Source organism: Scyliorhinus canicula, chromosome 20 (genome assembly GCF_902713615.1).
Source record: "Scyliorhinus canicula chromosome 20, sScyCan1.1, whole genome shotgun sequence".
Taxonomy (NCBI): domain Eukaryota; kingdom Metazoa; phylum Chordata; class Chondrichthyes; order Carcharhiniformes; family Scyliorhinidae; genus Scyliorhinus; species Scyliorhinus canicula.
This window is the reverse complement of record NC_052165.1, coordinates 38827192-38845403: the sequence shown is the minus strand read 5'-3', so window position 1 is coordinate 38845403 and position 18212 is coordinate 38827192. Positions and strand designations below refer to the sequence as shown.

Here is an 18212-nt window from a genome sequence, read left to right as displayed (position 1 = left end):
CACAGACCATGCCCCAATGTTTTCTACAACACATCAAATACTCAGTGGTAGTCATGAGGAAGCAGAGTGTTTTCAGATGCATTTAACCAATTCTCTCAAAATAACCGATTGTAAAAAAAACCCCAGTTTATTGTAATGTGATAGGAGTGCATGTATATCGGGCGTGATTTAATGGCCACGCTGCACCCAAGAAGCAGCTTGCCATGGCGCAGCGTGGCCGTTAGATGTCGGGAGACCCTGCTCCCGGATCTACCCAGCTCTCAATGCCTTGCGCGATCTAATGCAATCTCGTGAGATGAAGCAATGTGAATCTCGCCGATGTGGGTGGGATCACGTTTTAGCAAATCTGCATATTAAAGCGAGAGTTAGTCTCACTTTAATGTGCAGATTCCCGAGTTACCTGAGGTGTGGGATCTATCTCTCTCGCCTTGGAGACCTCGGGCAATCGCATTCAGTACGTCTCCACAATGGGACCAGATGGAATGGCACTCGTGGGGATCTCCCAAGGGATCGGAGGCCCTAGGTGCATACCCTCTAGGGAAGGTGGTACCTGGGCCCCCTGGCACTGCCAAGGTGGCGCTGGCAGGGGCACAGCGAGAGGGAACAAGCTGGCACTGACAAGGTGCCATTTTCTGCACGATTTCTTGTATTTAGTTATCCACTGAACTTCACATTTAAACAAAGTGATTATGAAATTTGATCTTTATTAAATCCAAATGCTGAGATGTGAAGAGCCATAACAAATGGGTCACAACATTTAATGTAAATACCTGTCAGTTAGCATTCTATTTCAATATGCAGTAACATTTCACATAGTGTGTTGGCGTAGTGTTGAGTTATTTATTACCAAAAACAGCCAAATTATACAAAGCAAGTTTTTACAGCTGATGATGCCCAGAGCTGCATTTAGAATGCAATTATGTCCCGTCAGAGATGTCTACTGTATCTCCATGTTAGTAATGGGGTTGGTTCATGAAGATAGAAAACTTGCTGAGAGCAAAACATGAGGCCACTAGTGCAGTCAGTCGTTCTCCTCCCTTTTATTGGTAGAGGTAGAAATTGCTAACAATTTTGCTGTTCTCTTCAGAATAGAATTAAAGGATGTAGCGAAACACTCCACACCCATTCAAACATGGAGTGCATATGCGTACAACATACCGATTCGTACATAATGGTCAAAATTACAAACAGTATTGTTTTCATCTATTTAGCATTTGCACCAACCCTCTTTCTGCTATTTTAACATTGTATCAAATGTCAGCACGAATGAAATTAAAACTTGTGAATTCCATGTGCTCAACCAGGTTCGAAAAAAAACTTTTCCTAAATCTACTTTGGTCAGATTTTAACTTTCTAATCGAAGGAAGTCACCTTGTGCTGTTTCTTTTACTGATAAGCGTATTGTTTTGAATAATGTCATTCAAAAAACTCTTTGTTCATTTACTGGTGTTTTTAAAACTTGCTTTTAGATTTGTGATGAGATCATTTAAAAAAATGTAGGTTTGTGATTACTTTGATGCAAACATTTCGTACAATGTTAAACAGCAGAAAGGGCTTTGGTATGAATGTCAAATGGATAAATCAAGGTAGTTTGTGATTGCTCCTGTTATGCATGGATTAGTATCTCACTCAAGTGTACCTAGTTTAATTAAATAAATGCTGGAAGACATTACAAATGAAAGTTTTAATTACAATGGGAGGTGATAGAGGAATCTGACAAGTCTATAAATATACCTTTGTATGCCTGCCTGACAATCATGAAGTAGCACTCATGGTACAGAATTTGGTTTATCAGTACATCCTATCCTCACAGCTGAAACAGAAGAAATCAGGGAGAAAAAAGTGCCATAAAATACAAGGAGTATGTCTGGGGAGTTACAACCATTCAATATATACTAGAAAAGTTGGCAGAAGTGTCAAAAGGCAGTTTGACAATAAAACGGAGGCTGATCCAAAGTCTGGATTCCATTTGGGGTATTCTGTCAGAAAATGAAGTAGACAAAATGTAATTGATTTGCAATCACGTTCCTAACATAATTGATATAAACTGTTGGTATTAATATTAAAAACATACGGGCAATTTCTTCACGATACGGATCACCTGATAAGAGAAAGGAAAGAAGTGAGAGTCAAAAATTCACTAGATATTAATAACGTAAACCGCTAAATGTATTGACTACTTAACTTACTGCATAAAAAGCTCCTGCAAAAATCTGCACCACAGGCTGTGCAAGGTGCTCCTTTGAGAAATGGTGTCAATCCATTAACATTTCCACTGCAAAGAAAAATAGATGGAATCATCATTTTGTCTGGTCCTCAACTTTATTTTCAAAGCGTAAAGTTAAAACAAGCTAGAGAGAGCAATAAATTGAAGGGTATCTTAATTGATACTCCCAAGGCAAGTTAACATAAACTGGGAACATTGTATACTGAAGAGGCCAGATATTGCCTCCTGGTCATTGTGTGGAAGTTAAGACAAGTGTTTGTGATATACAAATGTATGAAAGTGATGAACAGGAATAGATCAGTTCCACCCACAAGCCTGGCCATATATAATCATGTGGTAACTTAAAACCATAGGATTCTTACAGTGCAGAGGAAGGCCATTCGGCCCATCAAGTCTGCACCATCCCTCTCAAAGAGAACCTTACCTAGGTCTGCTCTCCCACCCTTTCCCCATAACCCTACCTAACCTACACACCATTAGACACTAAGGGGAAATTTAGTTTGTCCAATCCATTTAAAATGCAGGTCTTCGGACTGTGGGAGGAAACCGGAACACCCGGAGGAAACCCATGCAGACACAGGGAGAAAGTGCAAACTCTACACAGACAGTCATCAAAGACCGGAATTGAACCCGGGTCTCTGGTGCTGCGACACAGCAGTGCTAACCACCGTGCTGCCCACGTTGAAGGAATCAATTAGTGAAGATAGGGTAGGAGTTGAGATAGGTCAGCCATAATATTATTGAATGGTGGCAGAGGCTCGAAGCATCTTATAGCATATTCTTTTGATTCCTAGCTTCTCACCACACGAACAGCCATACATTCTCATCAGAGGCAAAAATAACAGAAAACATTCTGCACCAATTTGAAAAAACATTACATGGAAGCTCCTCCTCAACTCCCCCATGTACAGTGGTAGTAAAATAAATTCTGACTGGGAGATACAATGCCCTTAAGCCTACCTTCTGTAACTTTGTTACAGAAGATGAAAATTCTTGCGGTTTGAACCTAAAGTTATCAATCAGGGGTAATTAAGACTTTGGGTATTGGAGTGAAATGGAAATGGGGAACAGTGTTCAATGAGCAGCCAAGGCAATATTGCGTTTTTCACATTATCACCCAAAATCAAAACTATCCACAATGAGTTTAGAATAATCCTGACAACCTATCACTTGTTTAGATGATGGTAACCTCCAAAACCAAGGACAGGAATCTTCCACATTCATCAGGGGAATACCTTATCATGATAAATCAAAAACCAACAACAATAGCTGATATTTATATAGCTTATTTAATGTAGTAAAATGGCAAATGTTTGATATGAGACACAGGCAACCCAGGAAATATCAGGACAGATGACCAAAGATGATGGATTATTTTGGCACTTGTTTTTCAGTTTTGCTTTTACCGAGCACTGATTTTGTTGTCCTTTTAACACATTCTGCTATCTTAACTTTATGCCACTATCAGTATCTTCTTTAGTCTTTAATGTTACCATTAACACTCCCTTTGTCTTGTGCCCATGACATCTTTGTCAATCTCTCCTTATCTCCAACCAATCCCATACCTTCTATTCTGCCCCATCTCCTCCAGATCTGCTGAGTTTTTCCAGCATTTTCTGTTTTTATTTCCGATTTCCAGCATCCACTGTATTTTGCTTTTCTTTGATTGCATTTTATAGTCGAGTCTAGAGGAATTGATGATTTCAGTAGCATATAGGTTCTGGCGGCAATGGAATTGGGCTGGAAGTTAAGTAGGAAATCTTGGTGAAGGTGTGGAAAAAGATCAATACCAAGGTTGCTTGGGATGGAAATAGAGTTTATGGTAAGGACCGAAGAATGGCTAATCATCGTGCTATTTAATTAGTTGCTGGACAAGCAATGTGACAAATCAGAGACAGTGGAAAGGTCCAAAGAAGTGGTAATAGAATAGAACTCCATGAGCGCATTTGGTAGAGTTGGCTGGGATTTTCTGCACCTCCCCCCAGGGCATGATTTCTGGCTGAAGAGGTGGTTTGTCATTGGCCACCGGTGGGATCTTCTGGTCACGCTGAAATCCACAGCATTTAGTATGGCTAGCCCACCCCGCTGCCGGAGAACCCACTGTGGCAGGTCGCCTTCAGTAGAACCGAAAAATCCCTCCAGTGGGAAAGGGGGAGGTGGTGGCATAGTGGTATTGTCGCTGGACTAGTAATCCAGAAACCCAGGATAATGATCTGGGGAACTGGGTTTGAATCCTCCCATGACATGTGATGGAATTTAAAATCAATAAAATATCTTGAATTAAAAGTCTAATGATGACCATGAAACCATTGTCGATTGTTGCAAAAGCCCATCTGGTTCACTAATGTTCTTTAGGGAAGGAAACCTGCCATCCTTACCTGAACTGGCCTATATGTGACTCCAGAGCCACAGCAATGTGTTTAACTCTTAAATGCCCTCTGAAATGGCCTAGCAAACCACTCAGTTATATTCAACCACTACGAAAATACAACCCTGCAAAGCCCTCCTTACTGCCATCTGGGGGCTTGTGCCAAAGTTGGGAGAGCTGTCTCACAGACTAGTTACGCAACAGCCTGACATAGTCATACACACAGAATCATACCTTACAATGTCCCAGGCACCACTATCACCATTCCTGGATATGTCCTGTCTCAACGGCAGGACAGACCCAGCAGAGGTGGCGGCACAGTGGTATACAGTCTGGAGGGAGTTGCCCTAGGAGTCCTCAACATCGACTCTGGACCCCATGAAGTCTCATGGCTTCAGGTTAAACAGGGGCAAGGAAAACCCCTGCTGAGTACCATGTACTGGCCGCCATCAGCTGATGAATCAGTACTCCTCCATGTTGAACACTTCCTGGAGGAAGCACTGATGGTGGCAACAGTGCAGAATGTACTCTGGGTGGGGGACTTCAATGCTCATCACCAAAAGTGGCTTGGTAGTACCATCAATGGGCTGAGCTGGCCGGGTCCTAAAGGACATAGCTGCTAGACTGGGACTGGTGAGGGAACCAACAATAGGGAAAAATTATACTATCTTTTTAGGAGGTATTTTATTCCAAAATGTTCAACATAGTAAAACAACCTTCACATCCAACAGAGTAAAGGGCAGCATTGTGGCGCAATGGTTAGCACTGCTGCCTTATAGCGCAGAGGACCGGGTTCGATCCTGGGTCACTGTCCCTCTGGAATTTGCACATTCTCCCTGTGTTTATGTGAGTTTCACCCCCAGAACCAAAAGATGTGCAGGGTAGGTGGATTGGCTAAATTGCCCCTTAATTGGAAAAAAAATAATTGGGTGTTGTGTTTGGTCCTTTGTACTGTACAAAGGAATCCACCAAATACTGTGACTTGTCCAAACCAGAATCATATATTGAATTTTGTGTGGTAAGATAGCCCACTGATACAGAGCATGTTATCATGGAGTCCGCTATGTACTCCTCTGGAATCACTGACTATTCACATTCATGTTTTATTACCCTCTCAATCTTCTTCTGAAGATGGCCAGATGTGTCTCACCTTATATTGGTGTCACAGGTCACATGACCTTGGTCTAGAGACCGCAACGGGTGGCTGTACTGCCACCTGCTGGTTGGAGGTCGCACACCATCCATCTATGTGCCAGGTATGACTCGAACCAGCAGAGAGTTTTCCCCATTGACTCCAGTTCAGCTAGGGTTCCTTGATGCCATACTCGGTCAAATGTTGCCTTGATGTCAAGGGCAGTCACTCTCACCGCACTCCTGGCATTCAGCTCTTTTGTCCATGTTGAGCCAAGGCTGTAATGAGGTCAGGAGCTGAGTGACCCTGGCAGAACCCAAAGTGAGCATCCGTGAGCAGGTTATTGCTGAGTAAGTGCCGCTTGATAGCACTGTTGATGACATCTTCCATCACTTTGCTGATGATGATGGAGAGCAGACTGATAGGGTGGTAATTGGCTGGGTTGGACTTGTCCTGTTTCTTGTGTACAAAACATACCTGGGCAACTTTCCAGGGTAGATGCCAGTGCTGCAGCTGTACTGCAACAGCTTAGCTAGGTGTGCAGCAAGTTCTGGAGCACAAGTCTTCAGTACTATTGCTGGGATATTGTCAGGGCCCATAGCCTTTGCAGTATCCAGTGATACTTTAGCCGTTTCTTGATATCATATGGAATGAATCGTATTGGCTTAAGACTGACACCTATGATGCTGGGGACCTCCGGAGGAGACCAAGATGGATTATCCACATGGCACTTCTCGCTGAAGATTGTTACGAATGCATCAGCCTTATCTTCTGCACATAGGTGCAGGGCTGCTCCATTATTGAGGATGAGGATATTTGCGGAGCCTCCTCCTCCAGTGAGTTGTTTAATTGTCCACCATCATTTATGGCTGGATGTGGCAGCACTACAGAGCATTTGTTGTGGAATCACTTAGCTCTATTACATGCTGCTTAACTGTTTGGCACACAAATAGTCCTGTGTTGTAGCTTCACCAGGTTGAAACTTCATTTTCCGGTATGCCTGGTGTTGCTCCCACCACGCTCTCTTCATTGAACCAGGGTTGATCCCCTGGCTTGGTGGCAATGGTAGAGTGGGGATATGCCAGGCCATGAGGTTGAGTGCAATTCTGCTGCTGCTGATGGCCCACAGTGCCTCATGGCTGCCCAGTCTTGAGTTGCTAGAACTGTTCGAAGTCAATCCCATTTAGCACGGTGGTACTGCCGCACAACATGAAGGAGGGTATCCACAAGGACTGTGCGGTGATCATTTCTACAGATATTGTCATGGACAGATCCATCAGTCCATGGTGATAATGAGGCCAAGTATGTTTTTCCCTCTTGTTGGTTTCCTCACTACCTGCTGCAGTCCCAGTCTATCTGGTATGTCCTTTAGGACACAGCCAGCTCGGTCTGTGGTGGTACGACTGAGCCACTCTTGGATATGGACATTGAAGTTTGGTGACCTGTGTTTGGGAGGGTAGGTTTGCAGGATTAGGAGAGGTTTCAGAGAAGCTCCAGCTTCCAAGAGGAAACGTATTTAGGTATCTGCAGGTGCAAGACTTTGTGTGTAGAGCTTCCTTCATTTCCCTTAGTGCCAGTGTCTTCATTTTTGTACAGGGTTCTGTCTTTGGATGAGCTGAAGGAGGGAAGGATGTCAGACATTTCTTTGCAGATGTTAGCGATGGAGTGGGCTTCCTTGGAAGAAGAGGAAATGGGAGGAGTTGGGGTGTGGTCTGGGAGGGGAGGAGGGTGTGGAGCGAAGCTCTGCATAGGGTCAGCTCCACTTCCTCTTGTGTGATGTTAAGTCTGATATAGTTTAAAGTGGTGCATAGGTTGTACATGACTAGGGCACTAATGAATGTGTTTCCCTGGGGTGTAGGATCGGTGTGAGAGATGTTCTAAGGGGCCAGCAATCCATACACCTATGTTTTGGTTTAGGCCCAGGCTTGCTGAGTTTGGGTTTCTTTTCTCAAAACAGTATCATGGATTCTAGGGCACAAGGTGGAGCTGTGCCTGATGGTGGCCATCTTTGGAGTTTCAGACTTGCTGGATCTGCAGGAAGAGAAAGGCAGATGTCTTGGCTGTCAATCCTCTAATAGCCCGGCATCTTGCTTGGCTGGACGTCCCCAGCGCGGCCTAAGGTTTTTAGGGGACTCGGTGGATTTTCTGCACCTGGAGAAGATAAAGTATTCTGTGAGAGGATCGGTGATGGAATTTACTCAAGGTAGAGGCTGTTCATTACCTTTTTTAAGGAGCTTGTTGCTGTCAGCTTTTTTTTGGGGGGGGGGATGGTCAGTTCGGCCGGCTTTTTTTTGGGGGGGGGGGGGGGAGATTTGCAGCGGGGGGTGTTGTTGGGTTCATTTTTGTAATAATGTAAAATTTAGAACATAGAACATAGAACAGTACAGCACAGAACAGGCCCTTCGGCCCTCGATGCCGTGCCGAGCAATGATCACCCCACTCAAACCCACGCATCCACCCCATACCCGTAACCCAACAACCCCACCCCCCTTAACCTTACTCTTTAGGACACTACGGGCAATTTATCATGGCCAATCTACCTAACCCGCACATCTTTGGACTGTGGGAGGAAACCGGAGCACCCGGAGGAAACCCACGCACACACGGGGAGGACGCGCAGACTCCGCACAGACAGTGACCAGAATGGAATTTGTTGGAATGGTTTGAATATTTTATGTAAAGAACAAACATTTTTGAATAGAATGTTTTTTTCAAATTTAAGGAGATGAGACAGATTTTTAATTAGTAATGGGTTGAAGCGTTATGGAGAATAAGCAGGAAAGTGAATTGAGACTGAGATGAGATCGGCCATTATATTGAATAGAGGAGTAAGCACGAGGGGTGTGGTGAATCATAATAGCATAATTCACACTGTTATCACACATGTTGTACCATGCCTCTGTAAGCTTGGCACACGAGCAGTTGCGCGGCTCTGCCCCTGGGGGGGGGGGGTGTACTGGGAATGTACTGGGCTCCACCCTTGGCTCCGCCCATGACTCCTCCCCCCCCCACTGGTTGTATAAAGCTTGGCAGTCGGAGCCTGCCTGCCAGTTCATCTCGTCAATGGCAGGCTCTGTTGTAAGACGATTAAAACCACTGTTCACTTCTAACCACATGTTGCGTGAATTGATGGTCTCATCAAGGGGCTGAATTGCCTACTCCTGCTCTTAGTTCTTAACTTGTGTGGTGCAAATGTTACTTGCCACTTGTTAGACCAAGCCTGGATATTGCCCAGGTCTTACTGCATTTGGACAGAGACTGCTTTACTAACTCTAAATCGGGCAAATCCTGTAAAATATTTATTTTTTAAACTGCCGGCTGATATCACTTTGCTGATTATCGAAGGTAGACTGATGGGGCGGTAATTGGTCAGAATTTATTTGTCCTGTTTTTTGTGGACAGGATGTGGACAAGTGTCTACATTGCTGAAAAATCTAATAGGCGTGATTCTCCGCTCCCCAGGCCGGGTGGAAGAATCGCGGGAGGGCCGCTCTGGCACCCCCCCATGATTCTCCCACCCCCCCCCCCAAAATGGCGTGTGGCATTTTGCGACATGCCGATTCTCCGGCCCAGATGGGCCGAGCGGCCTGACGTTCCCGACCTGTTCACGCCGGCAGCAACCACACCTGGTCGCTGCCGGCGTGAACATCGCGCGAAAGTTAAGTTTGGGGCCTGTTTGGGGGGGGGGGGGGCTGAGAGGAGATCGAGCACCATGGCTGTGCTCGGGAAGGGACTGGCCCGCGATCGGTGCCCACCGATCGTCGGGCCGGCGTCTCTAAGAGACACACTCTTTCCCCTTTGCCGCCCCGCAAGATCAAGACGCCACGTCTTGCTGGGCACCGGGGAAGGCGGCAACCGCGTACGCGCGGGTTGGTGCCGGCCAACCTGCGCATGCGCGGCTGACGTCACTTAGGCGCCGCCGGCTGCGTCATTATCGGCGCGCCGCCTTGACGCCAGCGTCAAGGCCCGGCGGCCGAGTTCCCCGCAACGCCGCTCCTAGCCCCCCGAGGGGGAGAATAGGGGGCAAGGAGCGGCCTCCGACGCCATCGTGAAACACTCCGGGTTTCACGCAGACGTCGGCCGTTGCGGAGAATCGCGCTCAATAAGTTTGCTGATTACACGGCCGTAGTGGCTCACATCTCGAACAACGATAAGTCAGAGCACAGGAGGTAGATAGAGAACCTAGAATACCTAATGGCACGGCGCAACAACAACAATCTCTCCCTCAATGTCAGCAAACCTAAGGAGCTGGTCATTGACTTCAGGAAGCGAAGAGTCATATATACCCCTGTCTGCATCAATGGTGCCAAGGTGGAGATGCTTGGCAGCTTCAAATTCCTAGGTGTGCACATTAGAACCTAGACAACAATCTGTCCCGGTCCACCCACATCAGTGTTACAACCAAGAAAGCACAACAGTGCCTATACTTCCTCAGGAAATTATCGAAATTCGGCATGCCCACATTGACTCTTACCAATTTTTACAGATGCAACATAGAAAGCATCCTAACTGGCTGCATCACAGCCTGGTACGGCAATTACTCAACCCAAGACCGTAAGAAACAACAGAGTCCACAGCCCAGTCCATCATGCGAACTCACCTCCCATCCACTGACCCGTCAACATCTCCCACTGCCTTGGGAAAGCGGGAAGCATAATCAAAGACCCGTCCCACCTGGGCTATTCTATCTTCCAATCTCTTCCATCAAGCAGAAGATAGAAAAGTCTGAGAACATGCACCAACAGATTCAAAAACAGCTTCTTCCCCGCTGTTACCAGACTCCGAAATGACTGTCTTAGGGGCTGAACTGATCTCTCCACACATATTCTCTACTGTGTAGCACTACAGTCTGTATGCTTCATTCGAAATCTATGTCTATGTATGTACATTGTGAATTTATCGTATGTCCTATGTTGTTATGTATGGAACAATCTGTCTGGACTGTACGCAGAACAATACTGTTAACTGTACCTTGATACATGCAACAATAAATCTAAATCTAACATTGCCAGGAAGATATCAGCATTCTATCAGTATTGGAACAGCGTGATTTAATGTTAGTTCCAGAGTACAAGTCACTTAATATTATTGCCGGAATGTTGTCAGGGCCTGTATCCTTTACAGTTTCTAGTTCCTTCAGCTGTTCTTGATATCATGTGGAGTGAATGGAATTGACTGAAGACTGGCATCTATATTGCAGGGGACCACAGAAGACTCAGCGACTCTGAATGAAGATAGCTGCAAATACTTCAGCGTTGTCTTTTGCATTGATGTGCTGGACCTTCCATCATTGAGGATGGGGATATTTCTGGAGCAAGAACATTCTCCAACATGAGCTTTTTAAATTGTCCACCACCATTTACAACTGATCTGGCTGGACTGCAGAGCTTAGATCTGATCTGTTGCTTTTGGCATTGCTTCATTGTCAATTGCATGCTGCTCCCACTGTTTGGCATGCAAATACACCTGTATTTTAGCTTCACCATATTTTTAGGTATGCCTGGTGCTGCTCTTGCCTTGCCCTCCTGCAGAAGGATTGATCCCCAGTTTGATGTAATAGTACAATGGGAGGTATATTAGACAACAAGGTTACTGATTGTGGTTGTATAAAGTTCTGCTGCTGATCATGGCGCCTAATGGATGATCAGTCTAGAGTTGCTAGATTTGTTTGAAATCTATCCCATTTAACATAGGTGGTAGTGCCATACAACACAATGCAGGGTATACTCAGTGTGGAGCTGGGACTTTATCTCCACAAGGACTGTGTGGTAGTCAGTCCAACCAATACTAGCATGGATAGATGCATCTGTGACAGGTAGATTGGTGAAGACGAGATCAATAAGATTTTTATTTTTTGTTAGTTAGACCATAAGACGTAGGAAAGGCGCCATTCGACCCATTGAGTCGGCTCCGCCATACAATGAAATCATGACTGATCGCAGATATTCCTTAATTCCACTTTCCCACCTTATCCCTGTAACATGATTCTTTTACTGATTAAAAATCTGTCTACCTTAGCCTTGAGCATACTTAAATGACCCAGCCTCTACCGCCCACTGCTTTAAAGAGCTCAACAGATCCTGTTGAGAAGAAGTTCCTCCTCATCTCTGTCTTAAATAGCTACCCCTCCACATCTCTGTCTTAAATAGGCGACCACTTACTTTATGTCCCCTGGTCATAGACTCTTCCAAAAAGGAAACAATCTCTCAGCATTTATCCTGTCAAACCCCCTGAAAATCCTATATGACTCAATATGTTTGCTTCTTATTCTTCTAAACTCCAATGAGCACAGGGCCAACCTACTCAACTCCTCATTAGAAAATCCCTCCAAACTGGGATCAACTTAGCGAACCTTCTCGAAACTGCCTCTAATGTCAGAACATCTTTCCTTAGATAAGGGGACCAAAACTGTTCACAGTATTCTAGCTGTGGCCTAATTAATGCCTTGTATAGTTTGAGCAAGGCTTCCTGTTTTTAATACTCCAATCCCTTTGAAATAAAAGCCAATATTCCATTTGACTTCCCTAAAACCTGCTGAACTTGCATGCTAGTTTTTTGTGTTTCATGCATATGGACACCCGAATCCCACTGTGCTATAGTTCTCTACAGTCTTTCTCAATTTAAATAATATTCATCTTGCATACTTCACATTTTCCGACATTATATTCCATCTGACAAGTTCTTGCCCAATTATTTAACCTGTCTATATCCCTCCTGAGACTATTTGGCTGAGATTCTCCATGCAGGAGTGATAGAAATCTACTTTTCCTATAGATAATAAAAGTTTAAAGGAAGAAATGATTTAGTGACATTATACTATTAAAAATCATATATTAGCCATGTTAGCAGAAAAGGCTGAGAGCATGGGAAAAGATCCTGCCCCTTAGCAGTGCCAATCTGGAAACCTTGCAGTCAGAGGGCTGGTAAGGTGGAAGAAGCCTCTGAACAATTGCACACCAGGTGCCGAGGCGGTCCCTCTTAAGGGACGTGGAGCCCTATGCTGGGTTGTAGGGGCTCAGGTCTGGAGTCTTCCCTGGAATGGTAGTCCTTTGTCTGCTCTCCCTCCCTGCAGCCTTTAAATCCATTAAACATTTAGTCAGTTTGTAACAGTTGGGCAGCATTTTAGCACAGTGGGTAGCACTGTTGCTTCACAGCTCAGGGTCCCAGATTCGATTCCCGGCGTGGGTCACTGTCTGTGTGGAGTCTGCACATTCTCCCCGTGTCTGCGTTGGTTTCCTCCAGGTGCTCCAGTTTCCTCCACAAGTCCCGAAAGGCGGGGGGCGAAATTCTCCGCAACGGCCGACGCCGGCGTGAAACCCGGAGTGTTTCACGCCGGTGTCGGAGGCCACTCCTCGCCCCCTATTCTCCCCGCCCCAGGGGGCTAGGAGCGGCATTGGGAGAATGATGCATCCGGTGGGGCTAGGAGCGGCATTGGGAGAATGACGCATGCGCGGCTGACGTCTTCCCCTCCGCTGCCCCGCAAGACATGGCGGCTTGATCTTGCGGGGCGGCGGAGGGGAAAGAGTGCGTCTCTTAGAGACGCCGGCCCGACGATCGGTGGGCACCAGATCGCTGGCCAGTCCCTCACGAGCATGCTCGTGTGCTCGTTCTTCTCTCCGCCCCCCACAGGCCTCACACTTACCTGTCACGCGCTGTTCACGCCAGCAGCAACCAGGTGTGGTTACCGCCGGCGTGAACAGGTAGGTCGGGATCGTCAGGCCGCTCGGCCCATGCGGGCCGAGAATCGCCGTCGCCGTAGAAAACGGCGACCAGGCGATTCTCCAAGCAGCGTGTCGCAAAACACGACACGCCATTTGGAGGGGGGGGGGGGGAGAGGAGAATCGTGAGGGGTGCCAGAGCGGCCCTCCCGCGATTTCTCCCACCCAGCCTGGGGAGCGGAGAATCGCGCCCGGGCTGTTAGGTAATTTGGACATTCCTGAATTCTCCCTCGTGTACCCTGAAACAGGCGCCAGAATGTGGCGAGTAGGGGATGTTCACAGTAACTTCATTGCAATGTTAATGTAAGCCTATTTGTGGAAATAATAAAGATTATTATAAGATGGCCATTCACCTCCTCCAATCCCCACAGCAGCCATTTCATTTGCTTCATGTTTTAAACAAGTGTGCTAAATGGCGCCTGCGTGACCGTCAGCCGCTGAGGAGCCGTTAGATAGGGGGTCCTTCCCGTAAATGAGATGGAGATTGGCCTTAATTGGTGACAATGGTTTCTCACGTGCTGACCTCGACAATGAGAGTGGGCTGGTTAGATCAGAAACCGATCGGCGCTTGGCACGCTTCCCGATTTCAGACTCTTCCCACGCAATCTAACCAGTTTGCTTGGATTCACACCTGCCGCGCCGTGAGATCGCGCCCCTTGTTTTCATTGGAAAATCAAGAGATCTAAAACATTATGCAGAATTACGTTTATGTGATCTATTCTTCCCTTTGGTTGTTAGAAGCCCTGCAGCTACCGCAAGGATAATGCTTAGCGAAATTTAAGACAGGAGCAAATAACTCAAATTGCAATAAGCCTGAAGTGACTAAGGTAAGATCATGGTGTACATTTTATCAAAAATCCTGCATGTCTACTTTTACCACACGTAATGCAATTTGCTAACCCAAGTATTGCAATTTTTTATTAAAAGTAGTGTATTACCCAGAAGTAGTGACATTTTCTGAGCAGCAAACAATCAATTGTTCTCATTATGCATGATATTAACTATTAAAGCAATAGTGGTTTTCTACTTTTCATAAAAATCAACACCATTTAAATAGTGTTACAAACTAAAACAGGAAAAAGGATTTACCTGGGTGAATAATTACAGATAAAAATTGTTCCTTCTTTTATTTTAGAACCTTTAATCCCTTTGGAGCAATGATTAGCTGCACAGCCAAGTTTATAAGTTTCTCCCCAGACAAGCTGGAAAATAATGTAAAGATTATTTAATGATCTTAAAATATGTATATAAAGTTATAAAATCGATGTGGTAAATCAGACAGAACATTTTCCTTTTAATAATTTCATCTTGGCATCAAATATTTTTCTATATGTGGGTTCCGGTGACGGGGATGTGCTGAGCGGATGCAGGAAAGGTGGCTCTCGTCGGAGAACTCAGAAAATTGGCACTTTTAGCACACAAATATGCCACTAAATCTGTTGAAACCCCCCGCCCCCCCCAAGACCACCACAATACCAAGAAATGCCCGGGAATAACTCTAGGATCCGGAAAGACGAGTCAAAGCCTAGAGAGGGAGAACGAGACATTGGCAAACACGTGGGACCAGACACAGCCAGCCACACCTGAGCGAGCTGGGTCACCGGGGCTCATGCCACACTATCCATCGATAACCTGACGCATAAGCTTCTAAAACACAGAGATGCTATCATGATCAAAATGATGGCAACACTGAAGGCCTGGCCCCGTTAAAGGTGGCGCTAGAATACAGAGCAGCAGTTGGAGGCACAAGAGGCAACAATCAGAGACCTGGAGAATGCGGCAACTGACCCGAGTGACTGAAACGCCTCCCTGGAGACTGAAATTGCAAGGTTGGTGGTGACACACAAGGGGCACTGAGGGAGAAGATGAAGGACCAGGAGAACCGGTCTCACCGCCAAACCTCCACATCATGAGTCTGCTGCAAAGTATGGAGGGCAGGAACCCCATGGAATATGTGGACCAGGTGCTGGGTAAGCTGGTTGAAAGGAAGCACTTTCCAAAACCTCCGGATATAGACAGAGCCTTCAGGTCACTCAGGCCAAAGCCTAAAGCAGGGTCTCCTCCAGAAGTCCCCAGCATCACAGATGTCAGTCTTCAGCCAATACGATTCACATCCACGTGATATCAAGAAAGGCTGAAGGCACTGGATACTGCAAAGGTTTCAGATAATATTCCAGCATAGTACTGATTACTTGTGCTCCAGAACATGCTGCACCCCTAGCCAAGCTGTTCCAGTACAGCTACAACACTGGCATCCTACCCAGCAATGTGGAAAATTGCCTAGGTAGTCCTGTAAAGAGAAAAAGGACAAATCCAATACAGCTAATTACCACCTTATCACTCTCCATCATCAGCAAAGTGTAGGAGTCATCAACAGTGCTATCAAGTGGCACGTACTCGGCAATAACCTGCTCATGAATGCTCACTTTGAGGTTCCGCCAAGGTCATTCAGATCCTGATCGCATTACAGCCAGGTTCAAACTTGGACAAAAGCGCTGAATTTCCAGAAGTGATGTGATAGTGACTGCCCTTGACATCAATGCATTAGACCGGGTATGGCATCAAGGAGCCCTAGCTAAACTGGATCAATGGAATCAGGGGAAAACTCTCCACTGGTTGGAGTCATAACCTGGCACGAAGAAAGATGGTTGTGGTGTTAAAGGTCAATTACTTCAGCTCCAGGACATACTCCTGAGGGTAGTGTCCTAGGCCCAACTATTTCAGGGGCTTCATCAATGACCTGCCTTCCATCATAAGGTCAGAAGTGGGGTTGTTTTCAGATGACTGCACAATGTTCAGCACCATTCATGACTCCTCAGATAATGAAGCTGTCCTTGTCCAAATGCAGCAAACCTGGGCAACATCCAGGCTTGGGCTGACAAGTGGCAAGTTACATTCACGCCACATAAGTGTCAGGCAATGACCATCGCCCCTTGACATTCAATAGTATCACCATCGTTAAATCCCCTACAATCTGGGGTTTATCACTGATCAGAAACTGAACTAGATAGCCACATTAGTACTGCGGCTACCAGGGCAGGTCAAAGGCTAGGAATCCTACGGCAGGTAACTTATCTCCTGACCCCCAAAAGCCTGGCAACCACCTACAAGGCACAAGTCAGGAGTATAATGGAATACTCTCCACTTGCCTGGATGAGTGCAGCTCCAACAACACTCAAGAAGCTCGACACCGGGACTTCCGGTGACGGCAGGCGGGAGGCAGCCACGCGTTGGAGGGCTCCCGTTCAGGAAAGGCCATTGTCGGGGATTGATGTCGGGGATTGGTCCTAGAAGCAGGGAAGGCGATAAAGGTCAGGATATGGCGACCGTGAAAACAGCTGAAAGTCCGTCGGGGTAGTAGAAAGGTCACCGCGGGGTCGGTAAAGAAAATGGAGGCTGGAGCACCAGGGGAAGCCGTAGTGCTTACGGCTGAAGAAATAACTGAGGTGATGGCTGCGGAATTCAAAAGGCAGTTTACAAAATACTGGAGACAAAGAGAAGGGAGATGGGGAGGTTTTTAGTGCACTGGTGGAGGAGGCGATTTCTCTGGGGAAGACGGCGGTGGCGAACGCAGTGGCAGAGGTGCGGAAGCAAGGGGAGGCACTGAAGGAAGGTGGAGAAGACATTATTGCAGCACGGTGATCACTTACTTCGATGGGGAAGGAGATGCAGAAGGTGATGGAGATCAACAAAGATCTCGAGGAAAAATTGAAGACCTGGAAAACAGATCCAGGCGACAGAATTTGAGGATTGGGGGACTGCCCGAAGGAGTTGAATGGCCGAGTCCGACTGAGTATTTTCCTGCGATGCTGGAAATATCCCTCCCGATATGGAACTGGATCGGGGCTCATCGGTCCGTGGAGGCCTGTATCAAAGGCGAGTGAGCTGCCAAGGGTAGTGAATCTGTGCTTCTGTAGGTACAGTGTGAAGGAGAAGGCCCTGTGCTGGGCCAAGCAGAAGCAGGTGGTGCAGTGGGCTGGAGCTATACGTGTATACCAGGACTTTACGGTGGAGCTTGGCGAGGAGGCAGGCTGCTTTCACCGAGTGAAAAGGCACTGTACATTATCAAGGTGCAGTGCGGCATTGTATATCCAGCAAAGCCGGGGTAAACTTCAGCTCAAGGACTTTATTTTGGAACGGCGGAAGCGCAGAGGAGTTTGCGAAGGCAGAAGGACTGTGGCAGAACTGAGAGATTGAGAAATGGCCATGTACCCTCATGACTGTATTTTCTTCTTTTTTTTGTTTTACTGCGTTTGGGTGTATGGGCTAAAGGAGCCAATGTTGTAGAGATTTGGACAAGGGAAATAATGGGACGTTCACAGTCGAAGTGAGGGGCTCTTGGGCTGTAGGTGGATATGCGGGGGTTTGTGTGCTAAAGGGGTATTCTGGGCTTTCCTAGGGCCGAGCTAGGGGGAAAGGGACCCGGGCGGGGCCTCCACGCTGGCCAGTTTAAGCCCGGCCAGTGAACGGGAGTTAGGTGGGGGAGGTGCTGCGGCCATCGGAGCCTGGCAGAACAGGGTCCGAAATGGTCTAGCCGGGGTGAAAGTTGGGGGGGAAGGAGTTTTACAAGAGCAGTGGACAGGAGGAGGGGGGGGGGGGGGGGGGGGGGGGGGGGGGGGGGGGGGGTGGGGGGGGGGGGGGGGGGGGGGGGGGGTGGGGGGGGGGGGGGGGGGGGGGGGGGGGGGGGGGGGGGGGGGGGGGTGGGGGGGGGGGGGGGGGGGGTGGGGTAGTGGTTTACAACTCTTGGTTAATGTACGGTACTCTTTT

The 18212-nt window shown here is 47.0% G+C and overlaps 1 protein-coding gene across 2 annotated transcripts in view; it reads right to left on the bottom strand.

Moving 5' to 3' along the window:
• Positions 1-684: 684 nt before the first annotated feature.
• The window catches only part of LOC119955273 (GLIPR1-like protein 1), a 48765-nt gene continuing 31237 nt past the window's right edge, over positions 685-18212 (bottom strand). For both annotated transcript variants that reach the window (XM_038781343.1, XM_038781344.1), the window contains exons 3-6: positions 14535-14647; positions 2190-2275; positions 2075-2101; positions 685-1979 (exon numbers count right to left, since the gene is read on the bottom strand). In XM_038781343.1, coding sequence (XP_038637271.1) covers positions 1876-1979; positions 2075-2101; positions 2190-2275; positions 14535-14647 — 330 coding nt within the window. In that variant the 3' untranslated portion in view covers positions 685-1875. The remainder of the gene's footprint in view (positions 1980-2074; positions 2102-2189; positions 2276-14534; positions 14648-18212) is intronic.